Source organism: Perognathus longimembris, chromosome 10, assembly GCF_023159225.1.
Source record: "Perognathus longimembris pacificus isolate PPM17 chromosome 10, ASM2315922v1, whole genome shotgun sequence".
Classification (NCBI taxonomy): domain Eukaryota; kingdom Metazoa; phylum Chordata; class Mammalia; order Rodentia; family Heteromyidae; genus Perognathus; species Perognathus longimembris.
In genome coordinates, this window is record NC_063170.1 from 36457125 (window position 1) to 36472824 (window position 15700).

The 15700-nt window shown below is 39.3% G+C and overlaps 1 protein-coding gene across 5 annotated transcripts in view; it reads right to left on the minus strand.

Annotated features, from left to right (window-relative positions):
• Positions 1 to 15700, minus strand: part of Cacna1d (calcium voltage-gated channel subunit alpha1 D) — a 329930-nt gene that overhangs the window by 138608 nt on the left and 175622 nt on the right. For 3 of the 5 annotated variants that reach the window (XM_048355818.1, XM_048355817.1, XM_048355819.1), the window contains exon 8: positions 14637 to 14740. The exons of 1 other annotated variant lie outside the window; for it this stretch is intronic. In XM_048355818.1, the coding sequence (XP_048211775.1) occupies positions 14637 to 14740 (104 nt within the window). Of the gene's footprint in view, positions 1 to 14636; positions 14741 to 15318; positions 15423 to 15700 lie in introns of all 5 variants that reach the window. One more of the 5 variants, XM_048355821.1, reaches the window with a different exon arrangement.

A 15700-nucleotide genomic window follows, 5' to 3' on the forward strand; every position in this document is an offset into this window, starting at 1 on the left:
GTCTGACAGGGCCTTGCAGAGAGTTTGAGACCTCTGGCAATGCCAGGTGATGGAGGCTTTGGACTCCCTGCCAAGTCACATGGAAGAGGTATAGGTATGGCAGTCATCGTAGCTGTCCCTGGAGGAGTGTGGCTCTGGCTCAAACTGCCTGGCAGAGGCACCATTACAGGCAGCTAAGACACCAGGGATGTCTGGCAGTGATGAGGCTTGGGATGTCTTGTTGAGTCATGAAGCAGAGGCACTGGTGTGGTAATTGCTTGTGGCAGCAGCTGAAGTAATCTATGGAGAGCAGCTAAGGCTCAATAGTTCAGAAGAGGTGCTGCTAGAGGCAGCTGGGATTCTGAAGGTGGGCTCCATCTTCTCTGGCCAGGAGAGAGTCTTATCATCAGAAAACAGTAGCAACATTTTGAGCAGGAGGTTTGCCAAGTATTCACTGTCCAGGGCCTGGCCCCCTGGTTCTACATGTTGAATGCTGGGAAGGTCAGAGCTCCACTACCCAGACTCAAATTATATGATTCTCATAGCATTTTGTACCTTGCAGAAAAGTGTATGTACACACACAAACACACACAGGTGTGTGTAATTATGTGTATAAAATATGTGTATATTCACATACAAGAACAATTAAAATTCATGTTTTCTTTCATATAAATCTTTGTTGATTTATTTTTTCTTCCATTTTCTATAGCCCTTCCTTTTTATACTTTCTTCTATCAAAAAGTAGAACTGTTCTCTTGCTCCTATTTTTCATTGGCCCTATTCCCATCTCTAATCCTTACTCATTACCTATATTCTTAGTTGGTAACTAGGTTGACATAACATTTTTCTTGTGTGTGATTATCTGCTCATTTTTTCTTCTTTTCTCTTTCCCACTCCCTATTCCCACATAACATGAACTAAATCTTTTCTACTTACCCGACTCCACTTTCTCATTAACCTCTGCTATCAAGTTTAGTTCCCACCCCTCCCATCCCAATATAACTACATAGCTTGTACCATTTATTAGTGTTATCCCTATCCTATCTCTTTCCTATTACTAACATGGAGAGCTATCATGAAGATACATATTTGCTTCTATATTCATTGAAAGTTATTAGAGCAGTAGTGGTATATGGTCTCCATTAGTGATTGTCCCATATACAGATTTTTTGGTCAAACTTCAAGTTGAGACGATTTCTGTACATAGTATCTAGAACACTGAAATTATTTTGTTTTAACAGCTGAGCCATTCCTCCCCAGTGTAATAAGAGGAAAATATACCCTATCTCAGCCTTAAGTAATCTCTGAGAAATCACCAACTAAAAGTATATATAAAATTAAAATCTCCACCCAAAACATGGCCCCAGATATGTAAATTCCAGCCCACAAAGTCACTAAATTTATGAATGAACAAGGCAACATGTCACCTTCAAAAGACAACGATTCAGCAATAAAGGACTTAAGTGTGTTGATGAAAGTAAGTCTTCCCACAAATCCCCAGAAATTTCAAACAATGATTCAAAAATTAAAGACAAGGACTGGGAATATGGCCTAGTGGCAAGAGTGCTCACCTCGTATACATGAAGGCCTGGGTTTGATTCCTCAGCACCACATATATAGAAAATGGCCAGAAGTGGTGCTGTGGCTCAAGTGGTAGAGTGCTAGCCTTGAGCAAAAAGAAGTCAGGGACTGTGTTCAGGCCCCCTGAGTTCAAGGCCCAGGATGTCAAAAAAAATAAAATAAAATAAAATTGAAGACAAGAATGATCAATAAAATAAAGAAGGCATTGCATAAGCAACCAAAAAAATTCAAAAGGAAAAAATTAAATTCCCCTGAAACAAATCATCAAAGAAATAACTGCCCCATCAATAGTGGGCTAAAGACTTAAAGAGAGACTTCTCTGAAGAAGAAATAGGAATGGCCAATAGGCACAAGAAGTGCTCAACATCACTGGCTATAAAAGAAATGCAAATCAAAACAACATTGAGATTCTACCTCGCCCCAGTAAGAATGGCCTTTATCAAGAAAACTAACAACGGGCTGGGGATATAACCTAGTGGCAAGAGTGCCTGCCTCGGATACACGAGGCCCTAGGTTCGATTCCCCAGCACCACATATACAGAAAACAGCCAGAAGCGGCGCTGTGGCTCAAGTGGCCAGAGTGCTAGCCTTGAGTGGGAAGAAGCCAGGGACGGTGCTCGGGCCCTGAGTCCAAGGCCCACGACTGGCCAAAAAAAAAAAAAAAAAAAAAAAGAAAACTAACAACAACAGATGCTGGCAGGGATGTGGCCAGAAGGGAACACTGCTACACTGCTAGTGGGACTGTAAACTTGCCCAACCACTCTGGAAAGCTGTATGGAGGTTCCTCAAAAGACTAAACATAGAGCTCCCCTATGACCCAGCAGCCCCACTTTTGGGCATTTACCCAAAGAATCACAAACAAGGCCATACTAAAGCCACCAGCACAACTAGGTTCACTGCAGCATTCTTTACCATAGCTAAGATATGGTACCAACCCAGATGCCCCTCAATAGATGAATGGATCAAGAAATTGTGGTATATATATAGTGGAATTCTATGCTTCTCTCAGAAAGAATGTCATTGCCCTATTCATGAGGAAATGGAAAGACTTGGAAAATCATATTAAGGAAAGTAAGCCAGACTCAAAGAAACATAGACTCTATGGCTTCCCTCATTGGTAATAATTAATATAGTCCTAACAGATGATCACAATAGCTCCAAAGCTATGTACATATGATCACATGAGATGATGCTAAGTGAAATGAACTCCAAGATATGGAAGCAAATGGTTTATCATTGTTGTTGTTATTTTTAATGTACTATGTGAAATTATTTCTCTTTTTTTTTTCTTCATTTATCTTTCTTAGGGTTTAGCCCATGTTGTCACTGTATTTGATTTTGGTACCCTGGGTATTGTATATACATTTATCTGAATTAGGGAAGTGAAGGGGAACATCAAAATGGTGAGACAAAGGATAAAAGGCAAACCAATGTAACAGTGATACTCACAAAATAGTTTGTTGGAAATTAACTGTACAATTTGGGAGGGGAAGAATTGGGGAGGCGGGAAGGTGAGAGAAAAATGAGGGAGGAGGTAACAAGTTTGACAAGAAATGTACTCTACCTTACATATGTAATTGTAACCCCTCTGTACATCACCTTGACAATAAAAAAGAACAAAAAATTCAGAGGATACAAACAAGCAATTAACTGAACTCATAGAATTAAAACAAACAGCTGAATAAAATAAAGAAGAAAATTCAGAATATGAAAATGAATATCATGAAGATATAGAGATCTTGAAAAAGTCAAATTGAAATCTTGGAAATGAAGAGCTTAATAGTCCAAATAAAAAACTTAAGTGAGCTAGGAGCTAGTGGCTCATGCCTGTAATACTAATTACTCAAGAAGCTGAGATCAGAGGATCACAGTCTGAAGTCAGCCAGGGCAGGAAAGTCCATGAGACTCTTATTTCCAATTAAGTACCAGAAAACCAAAAGTGGTGTTGTAGCTCAAGTGGTAGTGCTCTAGCTTTGAGCAAAAGAGCTCAGAGATAGTGCCCAGGCCTGGAGTTCAAGCCCCACAACCGACAAAATAAACAAAATCCAAAAAAGTAACTTAATTGAAAGCTTAGCTAACAGAACAAAATGGGCTGAAAACAGTGTATTGGGGACTGAAGGTAAAACAGAAAAATTAAATCAATCAGCTAAAGACATTGAACAAACACCAAGAAATATGAATGGAATGTACATGACCACCAAAAGACCAAACACACAAACGATGAGTACAAAAGAAGAAATACAAAAGAAATGCATAGAGACTTTGTACATATGACCATATACAATGATGCTAATTGAAATGAACACCAAGATATGGAAACAAGAGGTGTTTTTTTTTTAATGTGCTATCTGAAGTGATTTATTTTTTTCCTTTTTCCCCCTTTGGTTTATCCCCTGTTGTCACTGTTTTTGACTTTGGTACCCTGTGTCTTGTATATATCTTTATCTGATTTGGAGAAGAAGGGAAGGGGAATAACAAAATGGTGAGACAAAGGGTGAACCAATGTAACAGTGATACTCACAAGACATTATGTTGGAAATAAACGTTACAACTTGGGGGTAAGGGGACTTGTAAGGGGAGGGAAAATGAGAGAAAATGAGAGAGGGGTTAACAATGTTTGACAAGAAATGTATTCATTACCTTACTTACATAACTGTAACCACTCTGTACATCACCCTTACAATAAAAAAAAGAAATGCATAGAGAACCTATTCAGTATAATAATAGCAGAAAACTTTCCCAGCCTCAAGAAAGACAGGGTCATCCAGGTAGAGGAGGCTTACAGAACACCAAATAAGTCAAGATCAGAGAAGAAACACCCTAGGTGTGTTATAAACATTAAGTATACAGTATAAAGAAAGAATATCAAAGTAAAAGAGACAAGTCATAAACAATGGAAAGCCCATTAGATTAACAGCAGAACTCGTAACCTACACCAAAAATGCAATAAGGGTATAGAAGGACATAATCCAAACTTTGAAAGGTAACAGTAGTCAACCTAGATTAGTGTATTCAGCAAAAGTATCCTTCCTAGTTGAGGAAGAAATAAAAACGTTCCATGATAAATACAAACTAAAGCTTTTAGTGACTATTAAACCAACAGAACAAGATACTTAATGGAATCCTGTTCCCCAGAAGAAGGTATTGAGATTATTCTGGTCTTTTGAGTTAGATTATTTTCTATCCTCCACTGAAAATACAAACAAATGTTCTAGGAATGACAGTCCTTTCTAAAATGACAGAATTCAATCTAGAACTCTAGGTTTTAGAAAAGGGTTGTCATTTTTAGTATCATTTAAAAAACAAATATAGGGCTTATCTCTTTTTTTATTTCCTCTTGGTAAATGTTTTTAAAGAATTTGCTCATTTTTCCTGTTATTGAATTTATTGTCACAGAATGATTTGCTTTATTTGCTTGTTACTATCTTAATGTTTGTCATTACAGTGTTAATGTGTCTTCTTTCATTGCTACTGCCCACTCTTTTGCTTTTTAGTTTAAAATTCACTGTCAGTTTTATTAAGCACTTTGGAGAGCCCATTTTTGGCTCTGTATTCATAATTTATAATTGTATGTGTGCGTGTGTGTGCGCGTGTGCGCGCGTGTGGATGCACAGCAGTCTGGGGCTCAAACTTAAGGCCTGGGTGCTGTCCCTGAGTTTTCTCACTCAAGGCTGGTCTCTACTACTAAGCCACAGTTCTACTTCTGACTCTTCGGTTAATTGGGGAAAATAGCCTCAAAGACTTTCCTGTCTGGGCTGGCTTCAAATCAGAATCCTCAGATCTCAGCCTCTCGAGTTACTAGGATTACAAGAGTGAGCAAAGGTACCCTGCTAGATTTTAGTTATTCTCTTTTTCTACTCATCCTGTGAGTGTTCCTTTTGTTGTTGTTGTTAGACTGGTAGGTAGAAATGCAGCTCAATGAATTTAAACCATTTTTCCTTATTAACATAGCTATAAATTTCCCTCTAAGCAATACATAAAGGGAAAAACTCTTATCTTTCTATTATTGTTTAAAATGTTTTCCATTTTTAAGCTGGACATCTTGGGTGTACATCTGAATCATAAATTTTAGATCATCCTATGCTACATAGTGAGACTGTCTCAAAAAAAGTTTTCTATTTTTTTTCTGATAATTTCAGTTGCAAGTTAGAAATGTATTATTGCATGAGTATCTAGGAGATTTTTCTAGACAGGTTGTTACTGATTTCTATTTTAAATCTATACAAGTTAGAAAAGTGTACTTTGTAAAACCTCTTTAGAGCTTTAGTGAGACTTGTACCTATAATATAATCAATGTTGATGAATGTTCCATGTATTCTGGAGAACAGTATTTATTTTGCAGTTAAACATATGGTATTCTGCAGATATCAAGTAGGCTCATTTAGTCATTATTAACATATTTCTAAATAATTTAGATATTGTCCATACATGCTACTTTTTCTCCCCTTGTTCTATCATTTATCTTTATTTATTTATTGCCACTCCTGGGGCTTGAACTCGGGGCCTGAGCACTGTCTCTGGCTTCTTTATACTCAAGGCTAGCACTCTACCACTTGAGCCACAACACCACTTCTGGCCTTTTCTGTATGTGTGGTGCTAAGGAATCAAACCCAGGGCTTCATGTATATGAAGCAAGCACTCTTGCCACTAGGCCATATTCCTAGCCCCTATCATTTATTGAGAAGGAATGATAAAGTTTTTCATCTGTATGTTCATTAGCTTCTCCACTTAATTGTGACAGCTTTGGCTTCAAACATATTAAAGCTGTTATTAGGTACAAACATATTTAGGATCCCTGTGTCTTCTTGATGGACAGCCCTTTTCATGATTATGAAAGCCATGTCCCTATCCCCTACCCATCCTTACTTTTAGCAATGCTCCTTGCACCGATGTGCATCTTCTTGGTATGAATACAAAATGCTTCACTGTTTCATGTCTGTCTGTTTCTGTCTATCTCTTTCTGCTCCCGAGGATCGAACCCAGGGTCTTGTACATACAAGGCCAGCATTCTACCTCTAAGCTATATCTCTATGCCGTTTGTAGCTCCTCAAAGATATCACTCATTGTCGTATGGCTTTCTCAAACTATTTTTAAGAATAAGTCAATGACACCTTACGTAATGTGTCTTTACTCCATAATTTAAAAAAAAAATTATTCTCTTTGTTTTACTTTCAGCAATTTGGGTTTGATGTGACTAGGATTTACTATCTTTGTGTTTATATTAATATTGTTTGACATTTGTTGAGCTTCTTGGATTTGTGAAAAAGTTTTCATAAAATTTTCAATGTTTTCAGCTATGATGTCTTTAGTTTTTTTTTTTCCCTTTTGCCATCACTTTCTTCTTCTAGGATAACAATTTCACATTATCAGATTGCTTTCTTGTTGCCTTATATTTCAGGAAATTTTCATTAATCCTTTTCCTAAAGTATCCAAACATGTTTTTCAGACAGTATTGTTTCTAAGATTTCTAAGATTTCTGATCAATTCTTCTATTATGTCCATCTTTTTCTTCAATTCTTAAAGTAGTGATTTGAAAACATGGCTCTGCTGGCCATTCTTTCATTTTCCCTATTCTTTATTTCCCAGGTTTTTTCCCTCCTGGGTTTTAGTCCCTCTAATATCTTCTGTTCCTTCCTACTGTAGGGTCATGGTATGAAACACTGCCTCAGACCATTCTCACACACTGCCTGCAATAAGAGCTAGTCACACTCTACTGCCCCAGGATGCTTCTCATATCCCTCCAGTTATGCTTCTGGGCACTCTCACAGCACCATTAACCTTTCTTTCAAAGCATCCATAAAAATTTTCAATCATAATTTTGCCTTCCATATTAGATAAAACCTTCAGCTTCATAAAAACCCTCCTCCCTTTTTGACATTTATTAGGGTTTGAACTCATGCATTTGAGGCAGGTGATCTACTGCTGAGTTGTGCAGCACCTGATCCACCTATTTTAGGCTTCTCATCATAACTGGGATGAGAGGGACACACCACCACACTCAGGTTCCTCCACTGGTGATGGAGTCTCACAGATATTTCTGCTTGATTCTGGCCCAGAATTGTGATCCTTCCACACATCTAGGATGTAATATAGTCACATACTACAGTATTTTGAAGACAGGGGCTTGCTATGTAACCCAAACTGGTCTTGAACTTGTGAGCCTCCTGCCCTAGTCTCTTCAGTACTGGGATTGCAGGTCTGCACCATTTATGCCTTGGGTGCATACATTTTCGGAGATACTAATATGAAAATCCAGTAGGGAGATAACTGCTGGACTGTAATAAAGAACAGTTTCATATACAATAGACATAGTAGTCTTGATATTCCAAATTGTCTTGCAATACCAATATTTGACTTCTGCAAACAATCTTAGCACCCTGTAAAAGAACACTGCACAGAAAGAAAAAAAAACAAACAGATAAGGTTGACAGTAGCATCTTAGAGATAATCATCAATATGTTTCTCATAAGAAGTCAAATTATTAAACTCATAAACATCCTTTCCATTGTAGAAGTAATGGCAATTGTTAATGCCACCAGCTGAATAAGGAACACAGGAAAATTATGGTTTTAATTTCGACTGTTAGGCTATCAACAGCTTCCTAAAGAGCTGGGTATGTGCATGAAAGCACAGTAATGAATTCTTTTCCCCTAGGATTTGAGATCAACAGACTCAACAATCTGCTCTGCAGCATTTTTGCCCTCACCAACCTTTACCTTCTTGTAAACTGCTGATCAACAAGCCTGAGCCCAGATGGAGGGAAGATTGCAATCTACTTCGTACAGGGCTTGCCATGGGCAAATGGATGCCAGCAGGGCACATGTGGCCAAAGGTGCCTCCTAGGTCCTCAGAGCTCTTTGCTACAGTATGTTATCAAAAAGAATGTGGTCCAGGAACAGATGACAGACATAGCTGACAAGTGAGAGTGGTCTACTGAGAATGTTGCTTAGTGCCTGGCTGCTGTCCACTGCTGTTACCAGGGAGACAGACGTCAGCTTAACGGAAACAGGGATCAGTGAAAACTTTCACTTACCTCGTTTCCACTGATCCCCACAGCCATTTCTATGGAAACAGTAGCTGCAAGCCAGCTGCAGAGAGGTTACCACTCACTTGTTAATGTCAGGTGTGGCTCAGCCTGTGCTCTTTGGTACTATGGTACCGACAGCACCAGCATCCCACTGACAGCTACCCCAGATAGCCTTTTAACTTTGTAACAAGAAAGCGCAGTGTTCAAAAGTATATAGAAATGTTTAGCTTGGTTCTTTACTAGAAAAAGAAAATTTAGCATTCTTCCATCTAAATCCAAATGGTTGCTTTCTTTCTTTTTCCACCAAAGACAGCAGATGAGGTTACTAAAGGACTCTGGCTCTTTCCAGCACCCTGACCTCCATTTCAACCCCATTCATAACATAGCTTCAATGTTCCGTACAAAAGAAGATACCCAACTATGTGGACAAGTCTTTCATACAGAAATCTAAGTCAAGCAAATAAAAAAAATCTAACTAGCTATGGGGAAATACTTTGCTAACAAATGATCATTAAGGGTATCTTTGGTCTTCCGCTACTCTGATCACTATTTTTTTTTTTTTTTGTCAGTTGTGGGGCTTGAACTCTGGGCCTGGGCACTGTCCCTGAGCAATTCAGCTCAATGCTAGCACTCTACCACTTGGGCCACAGCATCACTTCCGGTTTTCTGGTGGTTAATTGGAGATAAGAGTCTCAGAGTCTTTCCTTCCTGGGCTGGGTTTGAACCATGATCCTCAGATATCAGCCTCCTGAATAGCTAGGATTACAGGTGTGAGCCACCAGCACCTGGCCTGATCACTATTAATTACACCCAGGAAAAACATCATGAGAACTCTACAAAGAGTCCTCCACTGACCCCTCACTTTTAAACTAGGTTTGTACGAACCCCTTATTAACCATGTGCCATTTATGGAATTGTAAGTAGCTCAGTATATTTCTAGTCTGTCATACAGCAGTAGCAAGTCACACTGATAACCCAGTCACCTCATGACCTCAACAATATCCCTGTCAATTTGATGACTTTCTAAGATGCAGATGTGTCTAAATAAGCATATGGATGCATTTATGTTTATCTTCAGTTAGTAAATGCTGGTAGAATGCTGAATGAGAGAAAAATCTAATTCAAGTCATGAAAAATTTATAAGACTGTTTATTCCAAGAGGGTAATATGTCCACTTAGAAAATATTCACAAATGATACAACCACAATGTACTAGTGTGTTTTGCCTCTCAAGCCATTAGTCAAGAAGAAATCAGCAATTGCCTGTTCCATTACAGTATGAATATAAATGGACCAGGGAATAAATGATCATGATCCAAACATGATTTCCATTCTGTAAAATACTGATATAATACAGTTTTCAGTCCCATCAACATTATCACCACCTTCCCTCTCTACTTGCTCTATACTGGTTTGCAATGTTTTATGTTATAAAAGATGCTTATTAAGAGCATTTATTGCCTAGCAATATACCAGTTCTGATTCAGAAAGCATTTCAAATGTTAGCGAAACTATAAATGATTTTAATCTATTCTAAAAAGCACATGTAGGAAGTGATTTATATAGTGATATTCTTTATAAACACTGGCTTGTATCATTTATACTATATACATCAACACACACACACACACATACTCACCTACCTATAAAATAATACATTTGAAAACTTTGATTTCTTCCTCAGTAGTGTCAAAAAAAACCCCAAAACCTGCAAATCTTTGACTTCTCTCTAATGCAGACTTATCTTGACCAATTATTACAAATTGGCTTAAAAGGACAGAAGTGATTAGATCATTTTCTTGTATCAAATCCCATACCTTCTCTTGTTGAAGTCATTATATAAGCAAAAGACCAAAACTTCCATATTGTTCTCTTCACTGAAGCCTCACTACTCTATACAGTTGGCATTACTAGCTCAATTTACAGATGTACCCATGAACAAAGTAAAACTCAAGGAGGTAAGGATTCTCCCCAAACCTCACAAGTGGTAAAAGGTAGAGCACTCACATCATGGTTACTGGACTTTAAGCTGGGGTGTTAGACCACCATGTCTTAGAAATGCTACTACCCTCCATTTCTGAAAAAAAAAATTAAGAATAACAATCCTTTAGATCTGCACCATACTGTATAGCTGACAAAGAACTACTATATTGCCCCATTTCTTGGATGGCACACAGTACAGAACTAATGTGTGCTTAAAGCATGTGCCTCTTGTTCATTTCTTAGAAAATGCTACACTTTAGAATCTCCAAAGAACCCCTCAAATGTTACTATTTTGCCCAAGGAGGAGGGGAGAGGGAGATCTGTGAACTAAAGATGCATAAAAGAGTAAAATGCTTAGATCTTTCTTAAAGTAAGTCTACAATGATTGATTTAAAATCTCTCTGTGAAGCCAACAGCAAGACAAGATTCTTTCTTCCTGGTTCAGGGACGAAGACTGGCTCAGGGTGACTGAGCGAGTCCCAGGCACTGGCAGGACAGAACTTAGGACTACGCCACATCTCAAAAGGCTGGGGCGTCCTCCACCTGGGCAATCCAGACACCAGTACCACAGGTGTGGTGAGTGGCAGATGGGCCCTAAAGTGAAGAAGCAAACAGAGTTTTTTCTCCGCAGAGTACCACCCATTACCACCACTGTCCCCTAAGACCTATCCATCCCTTCAGAGGGGCCACACACTACATAGGCTCTACGTTCTCTTCCATGCCTGTGGACAGATGAAAATCTTGAACCTCAAATGAACAGTTTGGGTTTTTTTGTTTATTTGTTTATTTATTTTTCAAATGAAGAGTTTGAAAAGTGAAAAATCACCATGCTTCTAAAAGTCAGTGCAAGAAGCTGGGGCATGCTAACCTGTCTGGGTTTAGAATTAAAAGAGACATACTTTCTAACTCCTTGGTCACAATGGGACACAAGATCCATAAACTTCATACTCACCTTGAGGTAAAAAGTGTCTGTTGCCAAACCAAATATTTTTTCCCCAGAGCATTAGTCTTAAAATGCTTTAAAAATAAACACCAAAGCAACTACGTAAAGTCAGAACAAGAACCAATAGGATGGCATGGCCACACAAATAGGAAAGGAGCCAAAGAGCATAAACAAGTCTTTTAAAAATATGGTGAACAAAAAAAAATATGGTGAACAGGCTATGGTCACACAGTATCATCTAACATTTGTTTCTTCATTAGAAGGTAATAATGTGGTGTTGACTAAGATGGAAGCCTTTTAACTGGCACTTTGGAGGAATAAATGTGTGTTACTCTGATAGTCCCTTAGGAGCTATACTACAGAAATTCCCTTCCTTTTGGCATTTATGTCCTTCTGGTTTTGCAAGGCTTCTAGTGCTCTCTAAAAAACTCATTAAGAATCTTAGGATTCAAATAAATTTGCTTTAATTACAAAAGATACAAATAGGAAAGAGGGGTATGGCTAGGCAGAGTTCAAGGAAGTATTGGAGGAAGTAGAAACATGCCTTGATGACTTCCCTGCTAGACATCTATACCTCTCCTGTTTCAAGATGCAAAGGCCCCAGCCTACAGCTCTGCTCCTGCATTGTCATACTTCACTGCTTACACAAGGTCTCACCTACTAGATGAGGAAGGCCTAATGAAGCTCAAGGCCGCTGTTGATGTCTTAAGACATTTTAGTACCCCAGGCCTCTGGCCTAGAGCCAAGCACTAATCAGAAACTCAGCAACTGCTGACCTAACAGTCAACATGGCAGAGAGGCTCTCTGCTTTGCAGGCTGTTCTATTTATTTCACCCAAAGCATGCCTCAGCATTTTCTACCGAAGTGGTTTCCAGGGGAGCAGAGACCATGCATAGCCTCTAGCAGTCTGGGCAGAGTGTGAATTGACAGCTAAAAACCACTAGGGTTTCTTTTTAACATTCATGTAGCATTTGCACTCTCCTTCATAATTTCATTTCATAATGTCTTTCATAAACTTGTTATTTTCCCCAAGATCTTTTTCAGTAAACTAGTTGTTTCATGAGGATGTGTGCATTTTTTTAAATCCTCCCTCTTTGAAGTGCCTAAGATGGGAGGCAGAGTTTTTTTTATTTAGTGCTTTAGGGATTATGATCGTGTTACTCTGACAGTCACTTAGGAGTTATGCAACAGAAGTCATCTTCCTTTTGACATTTATGTCCTTCTATAGTATACTTCTAGTGTTACCCCAAAAAGATTGTGAAGAATCTTAAATTAAATTTTTTTTAATTGATTTGAACAGCAAAAGAAAAACCCCACACATAAGCAGGGAAGTACGAGGGATGTAGCCCAGCCGAGAAGCACAGGGAATTGCTGGAGTGAGGTGGGAGACTAAGGTTGTACCCTGAAGCCCCCCTCATTACAGTAAGTCCCCATTATCTTTTTCCCTTCTTTTTTAAAGTACCTCATGATTTGGCTCGTACTTCTGCTTCATCATGCTGGGGCAACAGTTCTTGCTTCAAGTAGCTAAAGATAAGGCATGTCACTGGCACTGTTAAAATTAGTGGTTTCCATGGCCTCCGTCAATTTGGTTGGGCCTAGGAGACATGAGGCGCCAAGGAATTCACAACACAATTGCTGTTAACCTTGTATGGACAGTTCCTGTGGCAGTGTTTCTTTAGGCTAAATGCCACTCTCACTACCTGACCCTGACCTGACGCCACAGAGGCTCATTAGGAGAAAAGCCTTTGAAAGATGTTAGTAGAAGGCTCAGGCAGGAGAGAGGGCAGAGCAGCCCCAGCTCAGCCCTGGCCCTCAGTCCTCTCAATGGGGGGTGAGAAGCACTACTCCTAGGCCATTTCTGGAGACAGACATAACAGGTCTGTGTTTCCATGGTGTGGAATTGCTCACTCTCAATCTGGGACTTTGCAGTGCATATTTCCTGAGAACAGGTAGGGTGTGTTGAAGAAAAGGTGAAGAAAAGAAACCAGGATGAGGAATAAGTCTTTGCTTTCATTCTACAAAAGGCAGTATTTCAAAAAATTCAATAAAGTTATCTTCACTAACCTGGAATAGACAAAGACATCACTTCCCTAGAACACAGTGTCAGAAAGCAAGATGAGCTGAGTGAGGAGATAAACTAGCTTGGAATCAAGTCCATCACCATTTTCCTAAGAATTTCTGAGTTCAGTACAGGAACAGAGGCTCCTAAGGGGGACAAAAGCACTTCTTGGACTTTTAGGTGCCCACTTCCACTTTCTGGTCACATTGGCTACAGCTAAACTGCTCCTGAGGGAGCCTACACAGCCCTGGAATTCCTTCTCTGAGAACCGTCCTGGGGTGCCTCAGGGATGGTGAGATGCTTGCTTGCCCACAGGCGCTCTGGCTTGCACCTCCCACCCCAGCGGGGCACAGCCCTACAATACAGGTCTGACTCAGTCTCCACTGAACTCTCTATGGAAGATTCAGTCTAGAGATAAGGGGTTAAACAAAATGAACCTCACCAATCATGACTACAGGATGAGGACCATGATAAGGCCATAAAACATATATTTGTAAAACCTAATCACCATTCTACATTAAGGTAAGATTGTCAAGGCATGAGTAAAGGGGGAAATCACACAGTTATGACAACCGAAAAACCAAGATAATAAAGGGTTATAATCTCAGGAAATAAAGTTTGGAAGCTGCTACATGTTTATATGCTAATCTAGACTTATTTCTCCTCCACAACAAAAGCTGAAACAATACTGGAACTATTTATAATGGCCTGAAAGTGACTAAAAAGGGGCCAGGTTATGTATTAATGAAAAGATCCACAAGAGATAGAAGTCCCTCCCTGGGGGAAACAAATGCTGGAAAGCCTTTTACTCATTTGTAATCCACCTCTACTAAATGCTTGAGGAAAACATTTTCATTAAGTAACAGTGTTTGGCAAGCATCAGAAACAGAATCTCACAGACAGATACAGGCAGAAAGAATCATAGTTCAATCCAAGAGCAACACACTGAGGGGACATCAGAGTCCAAACGCATGCAGAGAAGCCATCAGGGAGCAGCTGGGAGACACACAGAGCTGCTTCACACACGGCAACAGGAGAATGTGCAACAGGGGTCCAACTGCTTACCCACTAAGGACACCAAGAACCAGGTTAAGGACGAAAAATGAGCCAAGGATGATCAGACTAACAAAATACACCCATGGCCATTCCCATCCTATCGCATCATTTACCTGTAAAATGTAAGGAAATCAATCATCAGTTATCCATTTACTAAAGAGCAGAGCCCCAGTTGCAGCTGCCAGACTACTCAGGACTTAGGCTAAAGGTTAGAATTTCCAAGATAGGGAATGGGCTGACATCCTTCCAATTTTTTTTTCAAATAAGGACAAGTTCTGCTGCTGAAATCGACAAAAGGGGTCTACCAAAAGTCATCCCAGCCCAGTTCATTTAACTACAGATTTGCACCAATTAATGTGCATTGTATTTGGATCCAGACCAAAAAAGCAATTATAAATGTATCTCATTTTAAGACAGACAAAAGGGCAAGCCATGGAAACGATTCAAATTCCAAGCAACAATGCAGATTAATTTCTGTTCAATAATTATTCTATAGCTTTCTTTCATGATGGCTGGTAAGGTTCCAGGAAACAGCTTGATTTGGGATGCCTCAGCACACACACAAAAAAAGCATCTCAAAGCAGACATAACATGTTTGGCACCCACCCTGCAGCCCCCACTAGTAAAACCTGTGTGGTCTTGGCAACTGTCCTTAGGACTCTGCTTTCAAGATGAAAGAGGTGTCGCTTACCCGCTCAATACACCAAGTACAAGATTTAGTACGAAAAATGACCCAAAGATGACGAGACTGACAAAATACACCCAGGGCAATTCAAATCCCATAGCATCATTCATCTGCAAGAAATGAGATGGCCTCAGAGGAGTGGGTTAATAGGAGAATCTAGTAAGAAGAGAGGGACACATTAGAGACAGCATTCTATACATTTAATTAAACATTTACTTAGAGTGAAATCAGAGACAATAGAAGCCAAGATATACTTGTTACATATTCCCAACACATATACAGACATACAAACATACCTACCAGCATACACAAAAGAAGAGGCATTGAAATTTTCAGGTCAAATAATATAAATCATGGATCCGAGTAGAGAAATGAACTGGAATTTGGC